The sequence below is a fragment of the Anolis carolinensis genome, chromosome 3 (assembly GCF_035594765.1).
Source record: "Anolis carolinensis isolate JA03-04 chromosome 3, rAnoCar3.1.pri, whole genome shotgun sequence".
Lineage (NCBI taxonomy): Eukaryota > Metazoa > Chordata > Lepidosauria > Squamata > Dactyloidae > Anolis > Anolis carolinensis.
This window is the reverse complement of record NC_085843.1, coordinates 50,248,907-50,274,398: the sequence shown is the minus strand read 5'-3', so window position 1 is coordinate 50,274,398 and position 25,492 is coordinate 50,248,907. Positions and strand designations below refer to the sequence as shown.

The window sequence follows — 25,492 nt, the reverse complement described above, 5'->3', positions numbered from 1 at the left end:
TTTGTTTTTACTACCACTCTCAGAATCTTCCAATCAGTATGATCATTTATACTAAATTTTGGCACATAATATCCAAGCTCCACTGAGATTCATTAACACTCGAAGCAGAAAAGTCTGTCTGCCTTCCTCCACTAAAAATTGAAAAACCAACAAATGCCTACCTTTCGTACGTAGGGTGTGCTTTGTACAAAATTTTGATTTTGATTTATAGTCTTGTTACAGCTGCAGAAACACAGAGATATTTTTGGCTCACTTAGAAATGTGCCCATTAATTACATACCACAGTTCATTTCATCAGATCCATCTGCACAGTCTCGTACACCATCACATTCTGGACTCGACTTTATGGGACATTTTCCATTTAGACATTTATATGCATGCTGTGAACAACTTTTATATGCTGAAAGGACACCATAAGAGGTAGAAAATATTAATGTATTAAATTATACATTGCAGCTTAATGAATACAAGATATTTTAAAACAATACATTTTAAGGGTCCTACTATTTCATATTCATATTGGCAGTATTTAAATGGATGAAGAAAAAAATTGAAAGCTACATTTTGATACTGGAATAACTGCATATACTTTAGGGATCCCGGTGACGCAGCGTGTTAAAGTGCTGAGCTGCTGAACTTGCAGACCGAAAGGTCACAGGTTCAAATTTGGGGAGCAGAGTGAGCCCCTGATGTTAGCCCCAGCTTCTGTCAACCTAGCAGTTCGAAAACATGCAAATGTGAGTAGATCAATAGTACTCCTGCGGGAAGGTAATGGCGCTCCATTCAGTTATGCCGGCCACATGACCTTGGAGGTGTCTATGGACAATGCTGGCTCTTCGACTTAGAAATGGAGATGAGCACCAACACCCAGAGTTGGACACAACTGGACTTAATGTCAGGGGGAAACCTTTACCTTATCTACTTTAGAAATATGCAGCTACACAATCTATAGAAACATGCAGCCAAGCACCATGACTCCCTCATTTTTGACATTCTAGAGGCTTCATAAATCTTGAAATACTGATGTGCATAAAAGCATTCAAGTCCAGATTAAATAATATGAACAAATTGTGTGATATATTGTTAATGTCTGTGAAATGAGCATGAGGCAGTAATGTGATGATCCTAACATTTCTTAAAAACAATATTCAACAAGATTAGACTTTGATAAATGTATTATTTTCAACTACAGTTTTCAGAATAGTGGCTGGAGGATCCTGAGAATTATAGTACTGCATTTAAAAAAGACTTCCAAGCTTGGATCATGGTTTATGCATACCAGAAAATAACACAAGAACTCTCAAAGCACTCAATATCTGTCCAAATCCAATCTCAGGACAAAAATCAGTTTACAGCAAACTTACAGCAACTATTTTCTTCCTCCTTTTTCTCTTCCTCCACACTTCCACTTTCACAACTGTTGTCACCATTACAAGGCATGGGTCGGCTTTTACAATTCCCATTGTCACATTTAGCTGGATTGCAACCTAGGGAAAAACTACACAGTCATGATTGTGGCATTACACTCAATGTCAAATGTGTTCAGACACCTTATCCACAATAGATTTTATATCAATTTTATTATCATGATTTCCTTTAAAGAGCTCAGGGAATTGTAGTTCGGTGGTATCCTTAAAAGTCTTTTAGAGGTCCTGAACTACAACCCAAGCCAACCACTATAGTATCCTGAATTCTCTAAGAAGTGAATATATGAATACAATTAAATGTATCATAATAATCCCATGTGTTTTAGAATGCCTTATATTTTCATGTGATAGACTAAAAACATTTTACTTTATTGAACAAAGTTTTGCTTGTTTTTCTCCAAATCACTTTATATGAGAAGAAAAGTCCAGTGTTAATTGACTTTTAAAATATTTGACAAGACCAAACATTATAAGCAATGTTTGGTTTTATAGATAATAGTTACACAGACAGCCTAATTGAGTCATGATTGTAATGATCCCAGCATATTACTGTATTTTTATTTTTTTAAAGAACAGATCCTCTTCCCAGAATATGCCTTACTGAGTATTTTAAATGTCAAAATAATTCATAAACTCACCGCAGTCTACCTCATCACTTCCATCTGTGCAGTCTTTCCACCCATCACACTTACTGTTTAATGGAATGCATGTTCTGTCTGAGCATTTAAATTGCCTAGGACAAGCTAAAAGAACACAATATTTTAATTACTATCTAGGACAAGCTAAAATAATGCAGTATTTTAATTACCACAGTTATTATGATACTGAACAGCAGCACCCTCAACAAGACACAGGTTAATGTAGGGAGAAAGACAATACAACTTTCCAATAAACAACCAAGTTACATACTCATAAAATTATACTATTTGTAACTCTAAATCTGTTCACTAAGTCAACTACCTTAATATGCCTCAAAGTTTTTTTTTATCATGTCAGAAGCAACTTGAGAACATGCTCTAAGTTGCTTCTGGTGTGAGAGAATTGGCCGTCTACAGAGACATTGCCTAGGGGACGCCTGGATATGTTACCATCCTGCTGGGAGGCTTCTCTCATGTCCCCGCAAGCTATAGCTGACAGATGAGAGCGTACCCCATCTCACAAATTTGAACCGGCAACCTTCATGTCAGCAACCCAACCTTCAGGTCAGCAGACCACCCAGCAAAAGAATTTAACTCATTGCACCACCATGGCTCCTTGAAGTAAGATTCAGAGAAACTTTATGTTTCCCCAGATACAGAACTGGATTGGCTTTTAATGGTGTCTCTTTCTTTCCCTAACCTATCAGGAAATTGTTCTTGTTGCTATTTGTTTTTGGATTCCAATTTTCTCTTAAAATCACAGTTCACAGCAGCTTACAAATTTAAAAATCATACTGTTAAAATACTGTATACAAAAATATAGCATTATAATAGAATTAAAGTATTTGCAGTAGTAAAAGAATTCAAACTTCTACTTAAAAGAATAAAATGCATTAAAACCAGTTCAGTTTACAAAAGATCATACTCAGTCTATTCTTTAAAACTGTTAACAAACTATTGTGTAGCAGCATGGGGGCACTTGTAGTTAGAACTCCAGCATGCTTTACTTTCACTTTGTTTTTAATCACAATATCCAAACGCTGTGGAAAGAAAAGTAAACTAACCGCAATAATATCTACATCCACTTACAGTCTGTGTGGCTGAATGCTCTGAATTCAATATAAAAACCCTTGTTTGTGACCAATTCATCTGAATGGAATCTGATTGCGACTGAATAGCCATACTCCTTGACCCTATTGCTTTCCGTGATAGGTTTGCAATATCTGATTAGGATGACACACACAAAAACATTACGGACATATCATCTTATAATTTCAACTGAGTTAATCAACTGCTACATTTTGATGCATTTATTGAAACAAAAAACTTTCCTTCTATGAGAACTGCTTCTTATTATTCTATTTATATTATCACTATTGGAATCCACATATTACAAGTAGGATGCAGGTTAATCAAATGTTGGCTTGGGGTAGCTTCCTATTCAGGATTCCAGTCAATCCATTCCACCAGTACCATCCTTCTCTCCCTTCACCAGTATCCTTGGATGGTTGACTATTGGGCTATTTGAGATCTCTCCACTAGAAGTTTCTCCTCTGAAAAACCTCATTATTCTATTCTGAAAAAAAATTCTTGCAGGTGCTGTTTCCTCAAAAATATGAAAAAGACAGCTGAAAAATAAATGCATGACCTAGGTAGGACATTAGGGCATTCCTAGTGAAATACTGAACTTTGGTTTTCAACCAAAGGGGTTTTTTTTAATGATGACTGCTTATCTAATCAATGTGCACTGCAAGTCCTAGCACAAGGGACATCATAAACATAACTGAGATATGTGAGAGATTGTAGTAGCTGTCTCAAGCAGAGTAAACATGAGAATTGTGTTAAGAGCAATGCCAGTCAGATCATAGCTCCTTCATTAACATGAAACATGTTCAGCTAGATCAGTGGTTCCAAACCTTTTTTTGACCAGGGACCACTTAACCAGGGACCATTTTCCAACATTAGTACCAAAAGGGTTACGAATCAGTTTTTGATCAGCTTTAGATTCGGTTTGGTTATTTGGGGTGCTGATTCAGAAAACTGCATTGCAGAAAATTGTTGCTGGATAAGTCTTCTCTGCTCTGACCTGGGAAGCCTCCCAAGCCCAAGAAAGTGCTGGCAAGGGCAATGCTCTGGCGTCTTATTCCTTCCTTCTATCCCTAGCCTTCTCTCTCTTGCTCCCTCTTGTGCACACCATTGGGTGAATCTTCTCTGCCTTAGCCTGAGAAGCCTCCCAAGGCCAAGAAAGCACTGGTGAGGGCAACATGCTGGCATCTCCTTCCTTCTCTCCCTTTCCTTCTCTCTCTCACTCTCCTCCAAAGGCGGCACGCACCCCCAGAGCCAATTTTCCAAGCATGTCTCACGGCCTTTATTTTAGGTCTCACGGCCCACCAGTGGCCCACAGCTTATGGGTTGGGAACCACTGAGCTAGATACATGTGTAAAGTAACTGTCTACACCAGGGGTCCCCAAACTAAGGCCCGGGGGCCAGATGCAGCCCTCCGAGGTCATTTACCTGGCCCCCGCCCTCAGTTTTATAATATAATATATTGTATATACATATAATATTGATAATAATATTATAATGTAATACAATATAACACTAATAATAATACCATATAATAATATTAATTATATATTCTATATTACATATAATATTACTAATAATATTACAGTATAGTTCAATATAGTAATATATAATGCTAATATTGTGCTATGCTAATAATCTATATATATAAAAGAGTGATGGCATCACGGTGACCCACAAAACAACAAAACTACAGGCCCCCCAACCTTGAAATTTGACGACACAACCCATCATCCACGGCTCTAGGTTGATACAACAAAAAGAAAAGAAAAATAAAGTCCTAATTAGAGAGAGAGGAATAATTGCTTTTATCCAATTTGTTGTCGAAGGCTTTCATGGCCAGGATCACAGGGTTGTTGTATGTCTTTCAGGCTGTGTGGCCATGTTCCAGAAGTATTCTCTCCTGACGTTTCGCCCACATCTATGGCAGGCATCCTCAGAGGTTGTGAGGTATGGATAAACTAAGTAAGGAAAGGAAAGAATATATATCTGTGTAAAGTCCAAGGTGTGGCAAGAGTCCTTTGTCACTGGGAGCCAGCATTAATGTTTCAGTTAATCACCCTAATTAGCATTGGAGATGTTTTGTCCCTTGCCTGGGGGCATCCTTTGTTCAGTCAAACCTTCATTGTGTTGGTTCCCATCTACTGTTTTGATTTTGGAGTTTTGTAATACTGCTAGCCAGATTTTGTTCATTTTCATGGTTTCTTCCTTTCTGTTAAAGTTGTCCACATGCTTGTGGATTTCAATGGCTTCTCTGTGTAGTCTGACATGATAGTTGTTGGAATGGTCCAGCATTTTTGTGTTCTCAAATAGTATCTTGTGTCCAGGCTGGTTCATCAAATGCTCTGCTATGGCTGATTTCTCTGGTTGAATTAGTCTGCAGTGCCTTTCATGTTCTTTGACTCTTGTTTGGGCGCTGCGTTTGGTGGTCCCTATGTAGACTTGTCCACAGCTGCATGGTATCCAGTAGACTCCTGCAGAAGAAAGAGGATCCCTCTTGTCCTTCGCTGACCGTAGCATTTGTTGGATTTTCTTTGTGGGCCTGTAGATAGTTTGTAGGTTGTGCTTCTTCATCACTTTGCCTATGCGGTCAGTAGTTCCCTTGATGTATGGTAAGAGCACCTTTCCTCTGGGTGGATCTTTGTCTTGACTCTCATGGCTTGTTCTTGGCCTTGCAGCTCTTCTGATGTCTGTGGTGGAGTATCCATTGGCCTGTAGAGCCCAGTTTAGGTGGTTGAGTTCACCTTGGAGGAGGTGAGGTTCGCAGATTCTTTGTGCACGGTCTGCCAGGGCTTTGATTGTGCTCCTTTTTTGACTTGGGTGATGGTTGGAGTTTTTATGAAGGTATCTATCTGTGTGTGTAGGTTTTCTGTAAACTGTGTGGCCCAATTGTTGATTGTGTTTGCGAATGACCAGAACAGCTAGAAATGGCAGTTTTCCTTCCTTTTCTTTTTCCATGGTGAATTGGATGTTTGGGTGGATGCTGTTAAGATGGTCCAGGAACTTGCTGAGTTCTTCCTCTCCATGGCTCCAAATTGTGAAGGTGTCATCTACGTATCTGAACCAAACAGTTGGCTTTTTTGGTGCTGTTTCTAGGGCCTGTTTTTCAAAGTATTCCATATAGAAATTTGCTACTACTGGGCTGAGAGGGGTCCCCATGGCCACTCCATCCTTCTGTTCATAGAATCCAGTGTCCCACTGAAAGTAGCTAGTGGTGAGGCAATGGTGAAACAGGGCTGTGATGTCTTCTGGGAAGTTTTGTTTGATTAGTGTGAGGGTGTCAGCTACTGGGACTTTGGTAAAAAGGGACACCACATCGAAGCTGATCAGGATGTCATTGGTGCTTAGATTGAGGTTGCTGATCTTTTCTATAAAGTGTGTTGAGTCCTTGATATAGTGTGCAGTGAGCCCAATGTGGGTTTGTAGCTGTGTAGCCAGAAATTTTGCCAGGTTGTAAGCTGGCGATCCAATGGCACTTACAATGGGTCTGACACTAAGGTGTGATACAAATGTAGTAAATAAATGCAGTAAATAAATAAATAATAAATAAATAAATTTTAGACTTAGGCTCACCCAAAGTCTGAAATGACTTGAAGGCACACAGCAACAACAACAACAACAACCCTAATTAACTTGACTATCTCATTGGCCAGAAGCAGGAGCACACTTCCCATTGAAATCCTGATAAATGTATGTTGGTTAAAATTGTTTTTATTTTTAAATATTGTATTGTTCTTTCATTGTTCTTCTTTTTGTTGTTGTTTTTGCACTACAAATAAGACATGTGCAGTGTGCATTGGAATTTGTTTGTATTTTTTTTTCAAATGATAATCCGGCCCCTCAACAGTCTGAAGGATTGTGGACCGGTCCTCGGTTTAAAAAGTTTGAGGACCCCTGGTCTACACCATGGTATTATTCAAAATAGTCTCTGCCACTGGCAATGTATTTGTACCATCTTTGAACCCTGTCATCAAATCCTCCTGGGAAAAATCCTTTCAGGCCCAATTTCCACTTTGCTTATGTCATTAAAGTGCCTTCCTTGAAGGTTTTCTTTCATCAACTAATCAAGTGAAATTTTGAGGGTATCCGTTCAAGGCTATAAGGTAAATGTGGCACCACTGACCACTTTTTTTGTGTAAGAACCTGGGATGTTGCTAAATTATTAACAAATAGGTTTTTTGGGGAGTGATGCAATGTAATGTTCTTTGTTCTTTGTTGTTGAAGAAATAAAGAAATAACACTTCCTTGTCATCCCAGGAGACATTCATCATAATATTATCTTCTGACCATTGCTTTTTGAATGTTTTTGGTCTAGGGGAGGTGGAGTGCTGCCACTTTGTAGACTACTTCTTGGTCTCTGGGTCATACAGGTATGCCCAGGTGTCATCATCAGTGCATCACTCCAGAAAATTTCAGAGGCCATCCATAAGACCTACTGGTTACTGTCCAGCTATGAAAAAGCAGACTGCCATTCAAACAGAGGGCAGTGTCAAACAAAAACTGTCCTATGTAAAGGAAGATGTCTGACCACTGTTTCCACAGCAGAGAGCACTCAATTGTTTAAAAGCACATCTTTTTTCTTTTTCTCTTTTAACTGGGAAAAAGAAACAAAGAATGGATTCTCTGTCATTCCACGGAGACAAATGAGATGTGATTTTTTTCGTAACAGCCTAATTTCTCCATCAAAAAAAAAAAAGTACTTGTCCAACAAACAATATAACTGCTTTCAATGTTTTGCTTTCAGTATTCTTCTCTTTAGGTTTTTTTTTGTTAAGTTTTCAAACTCTTATGACTAAACACACACAAAAACTGCAACATGAATAGCAGATGAGGAGTTAGCTCACCTAACTCCATCAATTTCCAACCAATCTCTGTCACATGTTTTGGATCCAGGAGACTGTTCTTGTACTTGTATTACAAGAATTCTTAACAGCAATCTATATCCTGGTAATGGTGCCTAAGAGAAAGACAAAGGCATAGGAAACAACATTTATTGTCCTGCCTACCCTAAAAATAGTTTATTAGTGCAACACACCCCTATACTTTGGGCTCTTTTTCAGCTCTATGATTCAGCTAATTGCCAAGACAACACCCTATGCAATCCTGAAATATGAGTTTAGGATAATACTTATAATTCTCCACTAGAGATCTTGAGCATCTCATCAAACCCAAGATTCCATGAGATATTTCCATGGTTAAATCATAGTGTAAAGTGAAATGTAAAAGGGTCCATGTTTACTCAGAAAGAAGTCTTATTGTGTTCGGTGAAGCTTATTTTCAGATAGAAGTTGTAGACTTATTATATTGAGTCTACTATCTTAGACATATACTTAACGCACTGGTTCTCAACCTGGAGTCCCCAAATGTTTTTGGCCTTCAACTCCCAGAAATCCCAGAATCCCAGAAACAGCTGATAAACTGGCTGGGATTTCTGGGAGTTGTAGGCCAAAAACATCCGGGGACCTCAGGTTGAGAACCACTGATAAAGTAAGTCCAGTTGAACTTAATGTGATGTTCCTTTGAGTAGATATGCAAAGGATTTTACAACAAGAAAAACAATAGCTGTATGACTGTTCTCTCTCTCTCTCGGTGTGTGTGTGTGTACACACACACTGGCCGGTTTTTTGTTGGCATGGTCCAGGATAGTCACCCTGAGCACTCAGATAACAGAGCCATGGACCACATGTCATGAAACAGCTTGCAAGATGGTTCAGGGTACTTAATAAATCCCAGGCTTTTATGAAAGAAGTATTATGATTTCTGGTTTTAGCCAACTTTTGAACAGCCCATTCTTTTCCTAGAAATTGCCATTTAAAGGGATGCAATATTAATCAAAAGGGATTTGAAGCTGGGGCCTCCCCATGGCACTAAACTTTTGAATCCACTATGTGTTTTAATCTGAGGTTTAATGGATATCCTATGAGCTGAATCTGTTTTGGGAATCTGGTTCAGCACTTTGGATGCCATAGGATTCTGCTGTAATATAAATGTAGCAAAGCAATATGACTAAAGAAGATCAAAGTGAACTTGGGATGTGATTAAGGACCTTATCAGATGGACATTTGTAAAGTGGGGGACAACGGGGAAAATCGTGGGGTAGCAGAGGGAACCATCACGTTGTGTTCCCTATCGCCTAAGTATTTTATCCCTTCCCATGATGTTTCCTTGATGTCCCCCATGTCCTCTTTAGCTCCTCTGGGTTCCACTGCCACAACACTACTGGCACAGAGCCTTAAGGAGTTCGGCTGGAAGTATCCTTGTGTCATTTGATGGGCTCCAGGGGATTCTGTGCCAGCAGTGGAGAAAAGTGAGGAGAAGATGCTTCTCTCCCTGCATGTGATGAAGTTCTAAGTTAATTCATCTTGAATCTATGAACTTAATGGCAGAGCAATCATGTATGATGACTACACTAACATGAATGATTTTTTTTTAAAAAAATGTAAGAATAATCCAAATTGTATTTTAATACAGAAACTGTTCCTGATAAGCAATATCATAACATGCCTTTTCATGATGATGATATTTTAAAGGCTCACTCACACCATTCCCCTTGAGAATACATACCCTGATTATCCAGTGGCAGTCAATATTTGGAGGATAATAACTTGGATAATAAGGAGAAATTACTGTCCCATTCCAAGAACTGTAACGGCCACCACACACTAAGGGATGAAATGTAACAGAACTGGTTTTGGTTTGGAAATGATGGGTTCCAATACAGTAAGTACAGTAAGTAGGCGATATTGTTCCATTCCCCACCACCCATCTCTTTCTTCATTATACCTGTATGAATTCATATAAACTAGCTCAATATGTGCCATAACATTTCATTTATAAAGGGAGGGGCTGTTTGGAGGATTGTTGTACTACTATGATGATTCATTCAAACTTTGAAGTAGACATAGGCCAAGATCCATTTGCTAGTCCCATCTGGAGTAGAGCCATCAAATTAAATGTTAGATAAGTATTGATTTGCTATGCAGCAACTGATTCAGTGGATCTAGTCAAATTGAGACTAACCATTGATTTTAGACCAGACCTGCACAACCTGTGGCCCTCCAGGTGTTTTGGACCTCAGCTCCCAGAATTCCTGACCATTGGACAAGCTGGCTAGGGCTATTGGGAGATGAAGGCCCAAACACCTGGAGGGCCACAGGTTGTGCAGGCCTGGTTTGGACCATTGGTTTTCTATACCAGTAAAACTGAATTTTAGTATTTATATAGACTATTTCTTGTGTTCCATGAAATTATGCATAACTATTTCCATACTTTCTTCTTTACTCAGGTGCAATTTCTATGACTGCATAAATTAATTTTTTTCACTAATCTATGGAGACTTGTTTCCCACCTAGGAAAAGTCTGGGAAGTTGTTGTTGTTACTGCTTTGTCTCCATTTCATTCCAGAAAAATGTTTTAAACAGAATACAACTACTTGTCAATTAGCCAAGCAATTCTCAAACATCTGTGCATAAACATTGCGCTTGTCCTGTCTAATTTAGGCTTTGATAACGAGTACATACCAATTTTAGGTACTGCTTGGAAATATGCTTTCAATATATTGCTTTCTTTTCTTCGGTCCAGGGAGAAAGTGACCAACATGACATTACTTGATGAAGTTACACGTATAATTGGGGGAGTCCAACTCCCAGATATTCCACACCATCTGAAATATATTCAGGTTGAGTACAAGCATATAAATTGATTCCAGTTAGATCTTGGCAAATTATTTTTGAAGTAATGAGTACCTGTATAGTGTTTGAAAGTAACCCATTCTTATTACTTGTTAAAAACTATAACATTGCAATGTGTTACACTGCTCAGTGGTTTTCTTTTCTAAATGTATTCTGGCATAGACTTTCAAGGACTTAATCTTACTTAATTAGATGCATGAAATATAGCATTCCAAAATCCAGAGCATGTCCCTTTTTGTCTGGACTCCAGAATGATGGGGAAGAATTTCCTGATGAAAGGACTGCCTACAAAACCGTGAGTATATTTTCCTTATTTATTTAACTCAGAGTTTTATTTTAAATGCTACCCCAAAACTGTGATTTGTTCTTAATATTTCTTACTTAATAATGTCAGCAGCAATCCTCATATAGCATGCATTTTATTCCAAAAAGTCATAGATACAAAGGTTTAGAAAAGAACTCTTAGGACAACCCTTTTCCAGTGCTAAAATCTACTACTAAAACATCCCTGAAAAATTTCCACTCCTGAGGACAATACTTCTGGCCTTGTGATGTCACAAAAAGCTTCATTCATAGGTCAGAAGTTTTAGCTCTGAAATCTTAATTCCTGGAACAGTCCTGACTTGTGGCAAGCCTAACACACTACCATCCTCAAGTTTCCAGAATATATATACATAGCTAGGTAAATAGTGAGGCCTGAGGAAATAAAATGCCAAAGTATATATTAGGCATGGGTGAATTCCTCGGAATCGTCATACATCAGAATAAAATCGGATCTATTCCAATTTTCGAACAGGGTTCCGATGTGCATTAGCACGTCGGAATTAGCCCTCAATTCCGAAGTGTTGAAGTCCATTCATTTAATGGGCTCGTAATTTAGATCGGATATATGAAAAAGCGTTTTTGAAGCAACCAAACTTGTTTGCAGGGATGAACAGCCTAGCCTGGGCTTGCCTCCCTCCCAATCAGTGTGGACGTTCATGTAAAGGAAGGGGTTTGAACATCGTCCTTTAAAAGTGTCTGCTGCATGCCACGAGGCTCATTCTGGCTTGGAAGTTGGAGCGAGGAGGGTGGCTGGTCTTTTGCTGCCTGTGCCTGCGTGCCTCGTGTTGTTGTTGTTAGAGGGGGGCTTTGAGACAGCCATTGAAAAAAAAGGAGTCGACTCTTTACCAAGAAGAGAAGGCATTTTTTGGGGTGGGGTGGGAAAGGGGTTGTTGTTTTTTGTTTTAAAAATCTAAAATAAAGGAGTAAAAGAAGAAGAACTTTTTTTTGAGACAAAACTGGGAGTTGGTAGTTTGGGGAGGGGAAAGGGGTTATTTTACAAAACTGACGCATTTCTTCTAAAATCAAGGAGCAAGAAGAAGCATTTATTTTTTGAGACAAAAGTAGGGGAGTTGGAAGTTTGGGGAAGGGAAAAGGGGTTATTTTGTTTTAAATATCTGAAACCTTTGTCCTGATCAAAGCACTGTTTGGCCCATCATTTCCAAAAACCCTCTCCGCTGCACTCCCTTAGTCTGGGGAGCCCAGCGACATTACATAGCTGAATCCTTCTCTGGGTTCAATTCCTCTATGCCTTTTGGATTTGTTTGTTTGTTTTGGTTGAGCTTCCTCAAAGCACTGCGTGTCCCATCATTCTCAAAAACCCTCTCTGCTGTACTCCTTTAGTCTGGGGAGCCCAGTAACGTTACATAGCTGAATCCTTCTCTGGGTTCAAGCCCGCTCTGTCTGTTGGGTTTGTTTGTTTGTTTGGCCTGAGCCTCCTCAAAGCACTGTGTGTCCCATCATTTCCAAAAACCATCTCTGCTGGTGGTGTACTGCCCTCCTTTCTTCTGGGGAGAGGCAGTAAACATTACATAGCTGAATCCTCCAGGTTCAAGGCCCTCTCTTTGTTTGTTTGTTTGGCCTCCTTAAAGCACTACGTATCCCATCATTTTCAAAAAAATCCTCTCCCTAAAATTCCGTGGATAAGTGAAACATTATGAATATCATTATGAGTTTCAGCCACAAAAACAAAGTTCCTGAAGTAGAACAACAACTTTCAAAGTTAAGACAACCCAATGAAACAGGAAATAACACTTTCAAACCAGGAACAGATTTCCTTATTCTGAGGCTGATGGGCATCTGTCAGGAGTGGTTTGATGGTGTGATATGATTTCTGTTCCTGGTTGATAAATGTCATTTCCTAATTGGTTCTGTCACAAAAACATGGCAAAAATTTATTACACTGCCAAAACTTTGCCTTTGCACAAGGGACATCATCCTATAAATAGCACATTATGGTTTGCTGTGTGTCCTGTCCACCAATTTAACAGTTTAAGCCACAAAAACAAAGTTTCTGAAGTAGAACAATGACTTTCAAAGTAAAGATAACCCAATGAAATAGGAAATAAGACTTTCAAAACAGAAACAGTTTTCTGTAATTATTAAAAATGTTTTTTATAAAAACTATGTAAGTTCGCCAAAAATCAGAGGATAAGAGAAACATTCTGAAATTTGGTAAGCTAACAGTGGTAAATGTGTTCTACCACTGTAGCAAGCTTGATCAAGATAGCTCAAAAATCAGGGCAGGAGAATCCCCTAAAGTTCTCCCCCTCCCTCCGGTGCTGTTTTTTGCTATTGCCCATGTGCATCTTCCATTAACTAATTAATTACAAATATTCAGAAGTTTCAGAAAGTTTCAAATTTTTTTTGCTTCAAAATTCAGAAATGACTTTAGAAACAAAGCGCTAGCGCCTCCTACTTTCAAAGAGAGTTTAGAACCATTTTTTTTCCTGGATTGCACATGCCTGGTACATATAATGATGATTGACGCAGAGCAGGTACAGTCAATCTATATTCCTTCAGGTATTGTTAGATGATATATTTCCATCTGCCCTCATCATTAGCTAATTAACACAGTGATGGGAGTTGCAATCCAAGAATATTTGTTAAAGCTTGAATGTATACACAATAAAGACAGTAACACTTCACAACAGTAGCACCATACTGCTTACAACCTTTGACTAATTGTGTGTGTGCACACGCACATGTAGATAGACAATGCACACAAAAAGATGTAACTAAGGAGAGTTCTTCATGTCTATGATAAAGTCAAGTGTTTATTAACACCTGTATATCATAATGCATTGCTAATTTTTACGGTGGCACAAGACTCTTTGTTTATCCTCCCTAACAATGGTAGAATCCACTCCTAAAGAATCTGTGCCACGTGGTCATCCAAGCTCCATTTAAAAGACTTCAAAGAGGTTTCTGAGGGCCACCTTATTGAAAAAAATCAAATCCACTGTATTACTGTTTCACAGGTGTTACTATCAGGACATTAAGAATGTGAATCCATTACTTTTGGTCCTAACTTCTGCAGCAATAAAAACAAGGTCGCTTCATCTACTACATGATAGCCTTTCAGATATTTAAAGGGGGCTATCATATCACCTCTCAATCGTCTTTTCTCTGAGTTAAATATAATGAACTCCCTCAAACACTTATCATAGTGCTTTGTTTCTAAACTCTTCACCACCCTTTCTCCATGGTGTCAAGCAGACATAGCATACCCATTTCCATTTTTAAAAAACCTAACCAAAGAAAAGCAAAACCAGGAATAGTTTCATACTGTACAATCTCACATTCCATTCTTCCAGCTTTACCAAGAAAAGGAGTATCTAAAATATATATGGAAAAAACTGTTACTTGCATTACCACCCTGTGACTTTACATCTCTATACCTGGACCACTGTTTCAGGATAGGGCTTTCCTTTGCACCTGAAGGCATACTTTTTTAACCTTTTACCTTGTGATGATCTTGTTCTGAAGAGGGAGAAGGAAATCATATGCAGACAACCTGTGAGATGCACAGCTCCCAGGAATCACATCATGCCAGGTGACAATGACCAGCCTCACAACATAGTCGGATGGAACTCTTAGCCTCCACTGATAAAAGGATTTCTTAGGATTCATCAGGGTTAATGTCCTATTATTACCAGGCTTTGCATAGAGGTCAAAGGCCACTGGTAGATAAAACCAAAACAGATCAGTGGCTGAAAAGTAGTAAACAGAATAATTAAAAGAGAAATGTATCCCAATCCCATCAACCCCGATCTCTAGAAACCGATGTCTCTATGCCACAAAAGGTGTGCTTGTCCATCTCGCTGAGGAAGAGTTGAATATATTGTGAGAGGATTGGGACAAGGCAGAGGCACAAAGGCTGTGAAAAAGAATCTCTCTTAGGCACCTGATTTGTGTCTAGGTAACTTGAATTTCTACGTGTTTTGAGCCGACACCTTTCATCAGCAAATTCAATACGAAGCAATTCTAAGCACTTGAACAAATGGAGAAATCAAGTGGAAAACATCAGTTTAAGTGGGCAAAACAATAGTTCACAGTTTGCAGCCATTCTTTTTTTTAAAAAAAACATAGTGTTAAGAGAGTTCAACGTTATTCTTTTCCCATATTGCAGCTTGACTTAGCAATGCTGCCTTACAATAACTGACAATCAAGTTTTTGTTTATGATCCATCATGGTTTCTATGTTGACAATCTTTGCTATTCCAGCCATCCCTGTGCCACCATGCTGCTTTGAATACACCTCACCTCATCTTATTTTTAACTTAGAAGATTTGAGCCCGGTTAGTACCTGGATGGGGGAAAAACAAGAAACACTAGAGATCTTCAAGTAGGACTATAGAAGAATTTCCCCTGGAACTTAGCCATTGCCAGTGAGAATTGACAGTACTGAGTTATATACAGAGCTTGGAAAAGATCATGATGCTGGGGAAAATGGAAGGAAAAAGAAAGAGATGCTGACCAAGGACAAGATGGATGGATGCTATCCTTGAAGTGACTGGGTTGACCTTGAAGGAACTGGGGGCGGCAACAGCTGACAGGAAACTCTGGCATGGGCTGGTCTATGAGGTCATGGAGAGTTGGAAGCAACTGAATGAATAAATAACGAGTTATGTATGAAAATGCTCCAACTCACGTTAAGCCAGTTTTCTATGTTCCTAACTCATTATTTCAAAAAGAGTCAATATGACCTTCATACACACAAGGATCAAAATTGTTTTATCTAAGGCTGCCAGGCCGATATAATTCTGACAAGCCTATTAAGCTCAAAACTTTCTAGATCATGTCACCATAAGATACCTATTTTTAAAAAGATGTTGCCCAAAGACAAAGATCATAGTGTGCTCAGTCTGTAGCATTAAATAATTACTCTTCTCACATATCATCTCATTTATTTCTGTACTCTTGGAAGGACAAAAAAGCTCCGAGAAAAGACCTGCCATTATCGTGCCACAATCTTTTGGCGACATGCCTCAAGGCACACAAGTAATTCCCTAAGACAAAAGGAGATTCTTCTTATCTGTGATGAAGGGCTGGAGCTGAAAATAAAGCTACCATACTTACTCAGTTAATATCTGCAGGGATATCAATACATGGACAGAGGGAACCAGACTGTGTCTGATGGCTCAACAATCCCCCTCTTTTTCTTCCACTGAAGCTATAAACAAAGCCAACATGCAAATGTATACAAGCTCTGTTCATATTTTCAGGACAGAAGAGATGGCCAACAGTGATAATCTTCCATGTCAATGAGGCAGTGAATCCACATCATATTTTCATCTGAACTTGAAAGGAAGAGTTTCAGCACTTTGGATAGCTCCTTTAAAAGTCAGAGGATTATATGGATATTATTGGTAATTTTCTAAGAAACATTGATTTGGATGGATTCAACAGCAAATGGCTAGTGGAAACTCAACAGATGTTGCAAGGAAAATGTGTTCCCATATGCTCCCATTCAAAGATCAAAATAGCCAGTGATGCAGGAGGTTCCATTGCAAACATGGGAATCATGTAGCTATTCATCGGACAAGTCTTAACAGTCTTAATCAGCATAATCCAATGGCGAGGAATGCTGGGAAATGCATAATTCTTACTCAGCCTTCCTGTCATCTTGTAAGGTTTTCCCACTCACCAATCTGTCTGTACTGGGAAAGTTCACTAGAATATTTTGATTATCACATCAGTTTAGGGATTTGATTGCATAAGAACCCACATTACAGAATTAAGTTTGCTATTATTATGTGGGATTAACCTCCCCCCACCTCATATACATAACCTCAAATTGTGCCAATAAAAGCTTTAGATTTGGAAGATTCAGAAAGTGATGAAACACTTAAATAATCTGTGCCAGCATTTATCAATTTTCATCCCTGGCTGACAATATATGCAATTTTCTTAATGCCTGATATGCTACAAAGCATCTCTGGACCCATGAAATGAAAATAAAATGCACTTTAATCAACTCTTATTCATTTCAATTATTCTTGGCCAGAAATATTTCTCTGGTTCACTCTGTCTACTGGAGCGTATTGTAATTAAATGAATGAGAGTAATTCCAAAGTAAATGTTGGCAGATTAACATAAGAATTTATGAAGTAGGTTAATCTATTGAATAAGTCCCAAGAGCTATCTAGGTCAGTATTCTGTTTCCTATGATGGCCAACCAGTTGACTTAGCAAGCCCACTAGTACGTGTTCCCCAGTAGCTGATATTCAGACTCATTATTCATATGATCCTAGAGGTAATGAGTAGCCATAATGATTCATGACTAGTGGTCATGTATAGATTTATTCTCTATGAATTTGTCTAACTCCCTTTTAAAGCCTTCTAAGATGTTAGCCAGAGACAGCATGGTATCCTGCTTTGTTCTACAATTCTGGAGAACAGGGTTTGAATCGTAATTCAGCCATGGAGACCCACTGGTTAACCTTGGACAAATAATTCTCTCAGAAGAAGACCAGGGCAACCACCTTACGACTAGATCTTGCTAAGAAAATGCCATAAGTCAAAAATAAGGCACATAAAAACAACAAGATGGAAGCCATCTCAACATCATGAGACAGCAGATTCCATAATATAACTACATGCTGCCTGTGAAGAAATACTTCATTTTATCTGTCTCCAGTACCCCATCATTCAGGTCATTAGTTGCTTCTAGCATGACCTAAATGTTCTAAAGATGTCAGATCCTGTTTGATCCTGGAAACTAAAAGCAGGGTCAGTTCTAGACCACCAATGAATACTGGGTACTGTAAGCTATATTTTAGAGAAAAGGACTGGCAAAATCACCCCTTGCCCAAGAAAACCCTATCAAATGTTAAGGATTGTCATAAGTCAACAGATGGCTTGAAAACACTCACACAGAGTGGCATCTAGGTTCTAGTGTTGTGGGAAAGCCTTCTCTTCATTAGTTCGTCTATATCATGCATAGTTTTATATACTTATGTCATATCTATCCTTGTTCTTTTTTCAAAGTGTGGATTTTAAACCCAAACATATTTAATTCTATAATAATGCACAAACGAATGGCGCAAAGGATAGAGGCAGTAACTCTTACCTGATTTCAGTGTCACATCATAATCTACAGCATCTGAAACTAAAATGAATAATAGCTGTCAAAGCATTAACTATATGCACGCAGATGATTAAAAAACTTTAGAAGAATATATAGATTAACATTACCAAAAAGCTCCAGAGTAATAGTATCAAAATCATCTTCTAAAGGAAATGGATCAGCAGTGTTATTAGTGACTGGAGATGTCCTTTTACCAATTATTCTCTTTTGCTTCACCAAAGGTGTATTTTTAATAGAAGGGGCAACATCTTGTGGGACCCAAAATGTACTCCAATAATAAGCTCGAAGGCCATTTTTTCCTTCACTGAGGGAAGTTGACAAAACAAGATTAAATTCATTACCACTGTCATCGTCATCATCATCATCATCAGCAGCAGCAGCAGCTTTTAATATCATACCTTCCCCTCAAATTGAAATACATGGTAGTTTATAATCTAAACACAATATAATATAGCTGAAACAACAAAACATCATCATTAAAATACAAGGTTTTCAAAAAAGATGGACCCTATTTGAAATAACTGTATCTCCACAAAAATGAACCATCCATGAATGAAACTCGAAAGGATGGAGCATAGAGTTTCAAATTATTACTAGTACACTAGATGCCTCTCCCAGCACACAAACAGCCACCAGCCTAAGTCATTTGCAAGATTGCCACTCTGCAACATAAGGCTTAATGAGACCTTCTCAGTTTGCAGGATTATTTTTTAGATTTTTTTCTGGCTCAAAATAATTAGTAAAACTTGATACCTCCTTAAACCATTTGTAACTTTTTGTGAAACTCTAACACGTTGCAATTGTGATATATACTGCTTTGAAATTGGGTCCATCATTCTGAAACACCCTGTAGAATTAGATGATTAACTTTAAAATAACTTTAAAACAACAATTTTTGGAATCAAAAAATCTGTCAATGGTAAGGATGGCAAGGAGGAGACCACTATAAGATGGGAATTTGAGACTCATTGGCAGCCACTGGGAATGCCCTACCTCACATCCCCATCAGATATGTCTGTGAAAATGTGGGCCTAAGAGAAGGATTTCTTCACATTTTCTTTGTAACTTTGCCGTCCACTTTTCTTTGGATGCCTCAGCTGTATTTGTAAATGCTTAGTCAATCCTTCCGTTCCAACCTGAAAACACAGATGTTCAGACAGCCTTTTGACCTTGAGTAGGCTGAATGGACCATATGAAGCTGACACTTGCCACTTTGTGAATTGATGGCAGTTAGTTTTATCTACTGTTGTTTTAAAATTGTATTATTTGATTTTATGCTATATATGTTGATGAGGGTTGTTGTTATAATTTTATGTGATTTGTTTTATACTTTTGTACCGTTTTTTCCTGTTTTATGTGCACCTTGGAGTGCCTTATAAGCTGCCCTGAGTCCCTTCGGGGAGATGGTGGCAAAATATAAAGTTGTATTATTATTATTATTATTATTATTATTATTATTATTATTATTATTATTATCATCATCATCATCATCATCATCATCATCATCATCATTGCTAGTGAAAATTTGAGGTTACTGGAAAGCTAAACATTTGAGGAATGAAAGAAAATTATATTTGAAGGGGCCAAATTCTTATGCCCCCATTTTGCCACTGCCTCCCATGGCTACATTCCTGTGGTACAATTACAATTACAAGTTGCAATTAGTCTCCAGTCTGAACAGAAATAAATTGCAAGTTCTGATAGGATCTGCTAATCTTCCCTTTTTTCATATTTTATGATATCTGCAAAACATGCATAGAAAAGTCACCAAAAATGGCAGTCATTTATTAATACGAGGATGATACACAGCAGAAAATGACTTACCTAAAAGCAGTGATAATGGATTTCAAGTAATAATCTCCTAAGGCTGAAGATTCATAAAGTTCTGCAAACTAATAAACAATTAGAAAGCTGAATATAAAGAGCAAAAACCATCTATTACATTATGAAGTAAATACATCACTTTAGAAGTGTCATTCAATAACCAACACTTGGTGTCGGTTTTTTACATCAAGTGTCAATAAATGGAAACTCTTTGAAATGGATAAAGGATCACATACATTTCATATTTCAGTTTAGTTTGAAACTTTTCAGAAAGGCAACATAATGATGGACACTTCATCAAGCAGAGGCTCCTGAAAGACAATTAAGGGTACGTAAAACTGCTGTCATTGCTGGCTTTTTGTCAGGTCATAGGTAACTCATGTAATTTGTGCACAAAGCAGCTTTGAGGTCCATGACTAATTCAGGTGGGAAATGCAGGCTAACAGAGGGATGCTTTGTATTTTTAAGCCTACTGTTAGCACAGACCCAGAGAAGTGTATTGATCTCACAGAGTACACTTGGGAGAGAAAGGCAAGAAAGCAAGCGTTGTTGTACTGCATGAAATAATAGAAAAGAATGACTTTAATTTAAATATCAAATCATTATGCAAAATCTGCACAAGAAAAAGCAAAATGACATTGTAAGGCAAATATTTTTATTGCAGAAAATAGAAGAAATTATAACTCTGACAAATCCAGAAGAGGTTGAGTTCTGATTAAGGACTTTTGCCTTAAGGACCACTGATTTAGTCTATTACATTGAAAGTAACAGAGAGTCTTATGAACTGGCAATATTTTTGTGGTTCAGAGTTCACTTTATCAGAAACATGAAAAATTACTTCAAATTGGTTGTTTTATCCATGCACATGGCTGTGATGTTTATGTATATGCAATGGATCCAGAAGCAAAACATCAAGGTGAGATGTCTGCTCACTTACAAAATATAAATAATGGGCTATTTTATAACCATCTTTTGATGGCTGAGTAATTAATTAATGGAAAAACCCTGTTAAAACTGTTGCAAGGAATATCTTCAGTTTTCACCAAGGCATCATTCCACTCCTTAGGAAACATTGCTCATTATCAAGAAAGCTAAAAATGTTGGCAGTGGTAGGAAAACATTTTTCACCAAATTCCCAGCATTCTAATTCCTCTTAACAGCACATCCCATAAAAGAAATGGAAATCAAAGCAAAATCTTCTGTATGTTTCACAGCAAAACTTACATAATTCTGGATTGCTTCAGTTTGCAGCACAAATGTGTGGGACTCAGGATGCATTAGGTCACTTGTATAGGACAAATTCGGAATTTCAACACTTCCACCAATGTAGATGAAAGAAAATGAGGGAGCTAAAAGAGGGAGAGCCCGCATTAGCTAGTATGCAAATAAAAATAGATTATCAGGCCTGAACACCTGATTACATTTTACCTTTTTAAAAGTAAAACATTCATCTGGATCAGGAATCAAAATCAGATTCTGTTCAAAACATGTTATTATGAGTGGCAATATTTACTCTTCCAGATTTTTAAAAATCACTTTCAACAGTTTTCAATGAAAGGGATGCAATCCATTTAATCTGCTTTTCAGTAGCTGTCCATAATATTTTCAAGAGTTGAAGAAAATATGTAAAATGTTTAATTTCTTAATATTACTTCATTTTGTCTGTATGATTTCTGAAACTATTTTTAAAAAATATTATTTAGGGGAAATTATGAGAAATTCCTACTTTTCTGCTCTCACACACATCAGAAGGGCTTGAGTTTTCACACTGTAGCAAGAAATATCTATTAAAAGTGAAATGTTGTCAAACTCCTTTTTGCTGGATTGAAACCACATTCTATACCCTAATTAGTTTAAACTGAAATTTGTAATGATGGTGGGCATTAGACTAATTTTCAAGACACAGTTTTGGATACTATTATAAATATTTATCTATAAACTTTGTACATTATTGGAATCCTGAATTCTAAATGATGCCCACACCCACATTTTTAAAGATACTTTGAGTGATATCACTTACATAATGTATAGTACAGGACTAAAAGAATTACAGTAACAGTCAAGGAAACTGTAGGAAAAGTTTTCAAAAGCCATCTTTTCCAGAAATGCACACTTGTTTGTTGACTGAAAGAACGTTTTAGACCCGTAATGTCTCCTCGTAAACTCTGGCTGTGGGAAATAGATGGTCTCTGTCAAAGAATAAGAAAAGAAATGGGATCAAGTTGTCAAACAAAGTGACTCAATTTTATCTTGGCTCATCAGACAGAATAATTATCACATTATGCACAAGCAATTTCCAAATGAGTACATGTGGAGGGGGAAACTGAATGGTGCTTTCTTACCTGTCCAGAATGAAAATATGAATCACTAGGCGTAGGTATGCTGTATATAATAGAGAGACGCCTGGAGGGAAATGGTCGCATCACGATGCCTCCTTGGTTTACTCTGCAAAATGCTAAATCACAGAATCCTGAAAGGAAGTTGGATTTCTTGGTTAGTAACCTCACTTCAAAGGATATCCATCCCCTATTGTTGTTCTTAACCCCCCCCCCCCCCCATATAGCTGGACAGCCTTCTGCCTATCAACAGTCTGGGGAGCAAGTGGGAAGGAAAATAAGTCATCCTTACAGTAACCCCTTCTGTACCAAAGAGGACAGGGAAGATCAGGTAGCGGCAGACAAGGACAGCTTCCTCTTTAAACATAAATGAACAAGACAAACTCTTCATTATGCATGCTTGAAACTCTAAAAATGTTAGTTTTTAGATGTTTTATGTGCTAGAACATGGGATACAATTCATTTAAAAGACAGAATTTAAAGTCAACATAATTTACTGATCCTTTACAAATGACCCTTTACTGACACCAATATCATAAATGTAAATAAACTTTATTACAGTCCAAAGACCCAATTGGCTCAGCAACAAAGGGTGCACAAAGTACAGACAAAACTGATAAAACTGATTAAAACACAGGACAACGCTCTAAACAAGATGCATATGAATAAGAGCAATTACACTGCAAATAAACATAGGGCAAGTTTCAGCCTGTGTCTAACATAATTGATAAAACTAAGAAGAGTGATCAAGAATGCAAAAATGTTTTGTTACACCATGATTATATCTGCAGAACATATTTTTAAAGTCAGAGGCTTTGACCATGCTTTGTCCTTAAAAAAAAGCTTTAGGCTTCTTTGTGGCATTTTGGGCTTCTGAAGTAGCACAGGGTTGAAAAACTGACTTTAGCAATGTCATTCTCACAAGAAAATGGAAACATAGGGCACATCCACACTGGCCACTTAGGTCAGTAGGTAATTCAATCTGCCTTGTGAAGACTGAACACTGGTGGACTGATATGGGTTAAAATGATGGAAAGTCACTTAATGAGGTTTTCACACAGGTTAATCTAACTTGGGTGAAGCAGGATTCAGGCTGTCTTTTGAGTTAGGACTGTGCAGACAGCTGGGCTGATTCCTAATAGGAGCTGGCAGCAACAGCCATCCTGCACTCCCCGGGTTCAAGTGGCCCAGGGACACAGGGTGTCAGGTCCATCTCCCCCCTTCATGAATCTGCTGGCTACAGACCAATGTATCAATGATGTAAGAAACCGAGAAAGAGGAGTGGTGATAATATAAGTTGTTTTTCGCATATCTAACTTTCAACTAGTGTATGGTTTTATGAAGATGTTTCAGTTTGAATGATGGGTGTTTACTTATCCAGTTTTCATTGTTTTTGCATTGGGTGTTTACTAGAGATGTGCAATTTGACCAAAAGGCATGCTCTTTTGGAATCCATTGTTGGCCAACCCCTCATTCTGTTTACCGGGAAGTTACTCGAATCAGGATAAGTGTTGCCATTTTCATTTGGCAAAGATTAGGCCCATTGGCTACAATGGAAAAATGTAAAGGCTCCATCCTCAGTCATTTTAAGACCTATCTGCATGAAACATACCTCAGTTTTAGACTCCATTTACAACTGCAGGCTTGCCAAGTTTCAAAACAATTCACCAATCTACTGATTTTTTAGAATTATTTAAAGTTTTAACCATAACATTTTTTTAAAATAAGACAAACCACAAGAGAGGGTTCTGGGAATTGTAGTTGCTGGTTGTGTCCATTCTCAGCCAATCAGAGCATGAACACAACTAGGTTTTTTTATTGGTTGAGAAACAGAGAGAGAATAGCTTAAACTCCCATCATGCTTCAAGAGGAACTCAAAGGCTTTTCAATGCCTGCCCCATGCAAGTGCTGCTGGAAATACGAATTTCCAGCAGAGCACTCTCTGGAGGAGGAGCCTAGGAAACTTTCCAAAAAGAAATGGGCGGATGTTAATTCTGCCAGAGAGGGAGAAAAATGCTGCAATAATCCCATCTTCTCAAGGAGTCCCATGGCAGATCCCTGCCTCAGGAATAATGCAGACTTAACTCCTTCCTCTCGAAGAGTCAATAAAATCCGGCTCCCTTAGTCCATTTTGTCAGGCTTTGCAGCCCCCTCCTCCCCGTTCTATTTTCAGAGATTATATAAAATGGACCACTAAATATTACAAATCATTTTCATTCAAACTGATTTGGGCCCAAGCCTAGTGTTTACCTTGAAGCATACTGGAAGGTCAAAATTTGATATTTCTGCCACTCTATGCCTATTGCATTTTGTGTGACTTCAGTAACAGGTGTGCAAGGGGGGGGGGGGGGGGGAGAAGTAGTCTAAAAATTATTTCTGCCTATCCCTACTCCCATCTTTCTAATTTTGTTCATGGTTCTGGCCTAGAGACTTATCTATAACCTATGCAATTATGTTCAAAATGTTCTGCAATGTTTGGGGTGGAACTTAATGGGAAATCAGTCAGCATCATTTCCATTCTACCCAATTCTTTCTAACTATTTCAAAATTTGTCAGGTTTTTAAAAACTAAATCTATATGCACTCTGTACATTGCTGGTTGTCAGAAGTTGGAAGTTAGAAACATTCTCTGTCTTTTCTTAAGTATCTTTTTGACCTATGATGAGATTTCTTAGGAAAGGAATAATAAATAGGTTATTGTCTTCCACTAGAATATATCACAGAGCAGTTGCTGTTCTTCCATGGTCCCTCATTAAAAAAAATAACAATCCTACCCAGCCTAGCTTCTGAGATCAGAGGAAGTGATACTTTTAGGGTATACATGCAGTGTTCTATTACTGTTTTATGGACTTATTGCATAAGGTAGCAAACCAGCATTGAAACAGGTATCATGAGTAACCATTGCCAGACTGCCACCTTTAAAGCTGCCCCACTATAAACTTGTCCCCTTCAGAGCATTCTACATTCCCATCACTTACCTTGTGCAATGATGCCATTTGGCTTCTGTGCCGGCATGTTAATATTTAAGTCACATCAAAGATGGGATTCTCCCCCACTATAGTTCACTTATATAAAGTT

General features: G+C 38.1%; 1 protein-coding gene across 1 annotated transcript in view; it reads right to left on the bottom strand.

The window, feature by feature from the left end:
* LOC100567713 (suppressor of tumorigenicity 14 protein) overlaps positions 1–22,572 on the bottom strand; it is a 29,290-nt gene extending 6,718 nt beyond the window's left edge. Inside the window, exons 1-11 of the mRNA XM_062974754.1 lie at positions 22,422–22,572; positions 22,100–22,268; positions 21,304–21,428; positions 14,630–14,955; positions 10,672–10,814; positions 9,716–9,813; positions 7,996–8,108; positions 3,155–3,324; positions 2,066–2,170; positions 1,365–1,487; positions 281–400 (exon numbers count right to left, since the gene is read on the bottom strand). Of these exons, the coding sequence (XP_062830824.1) occupies positions 281–400; positions 1,365–1,487; positions 2,066–2,170; positions 3,155–3,324; positions 7,996–8,108; positions 9,716–9,813; positions 10,672–10,814; positions 14,630–14,955; positions 21,304–21,428; positions 22,100–22,268; positions 22,422–22,502 (1,573 nt within the window). The 5' untranslated portion in view covers positions 22,503–22,572. The remainder of the gene's footprint in view (positions 1–280; positions 401–1,364; positions 1,488–2,065; positions 2,171–3,154; positions 3,325–7,995; positions 8,109–9,715; positions 9,814–10,671; positions 10,815–14,629; positions 14,956–21,303; positions 21,429–22,099; positions 22,269–22,421) is intronic.
* Positions 22,573–25,492: the final 2,920 nt, after the last annotated feature.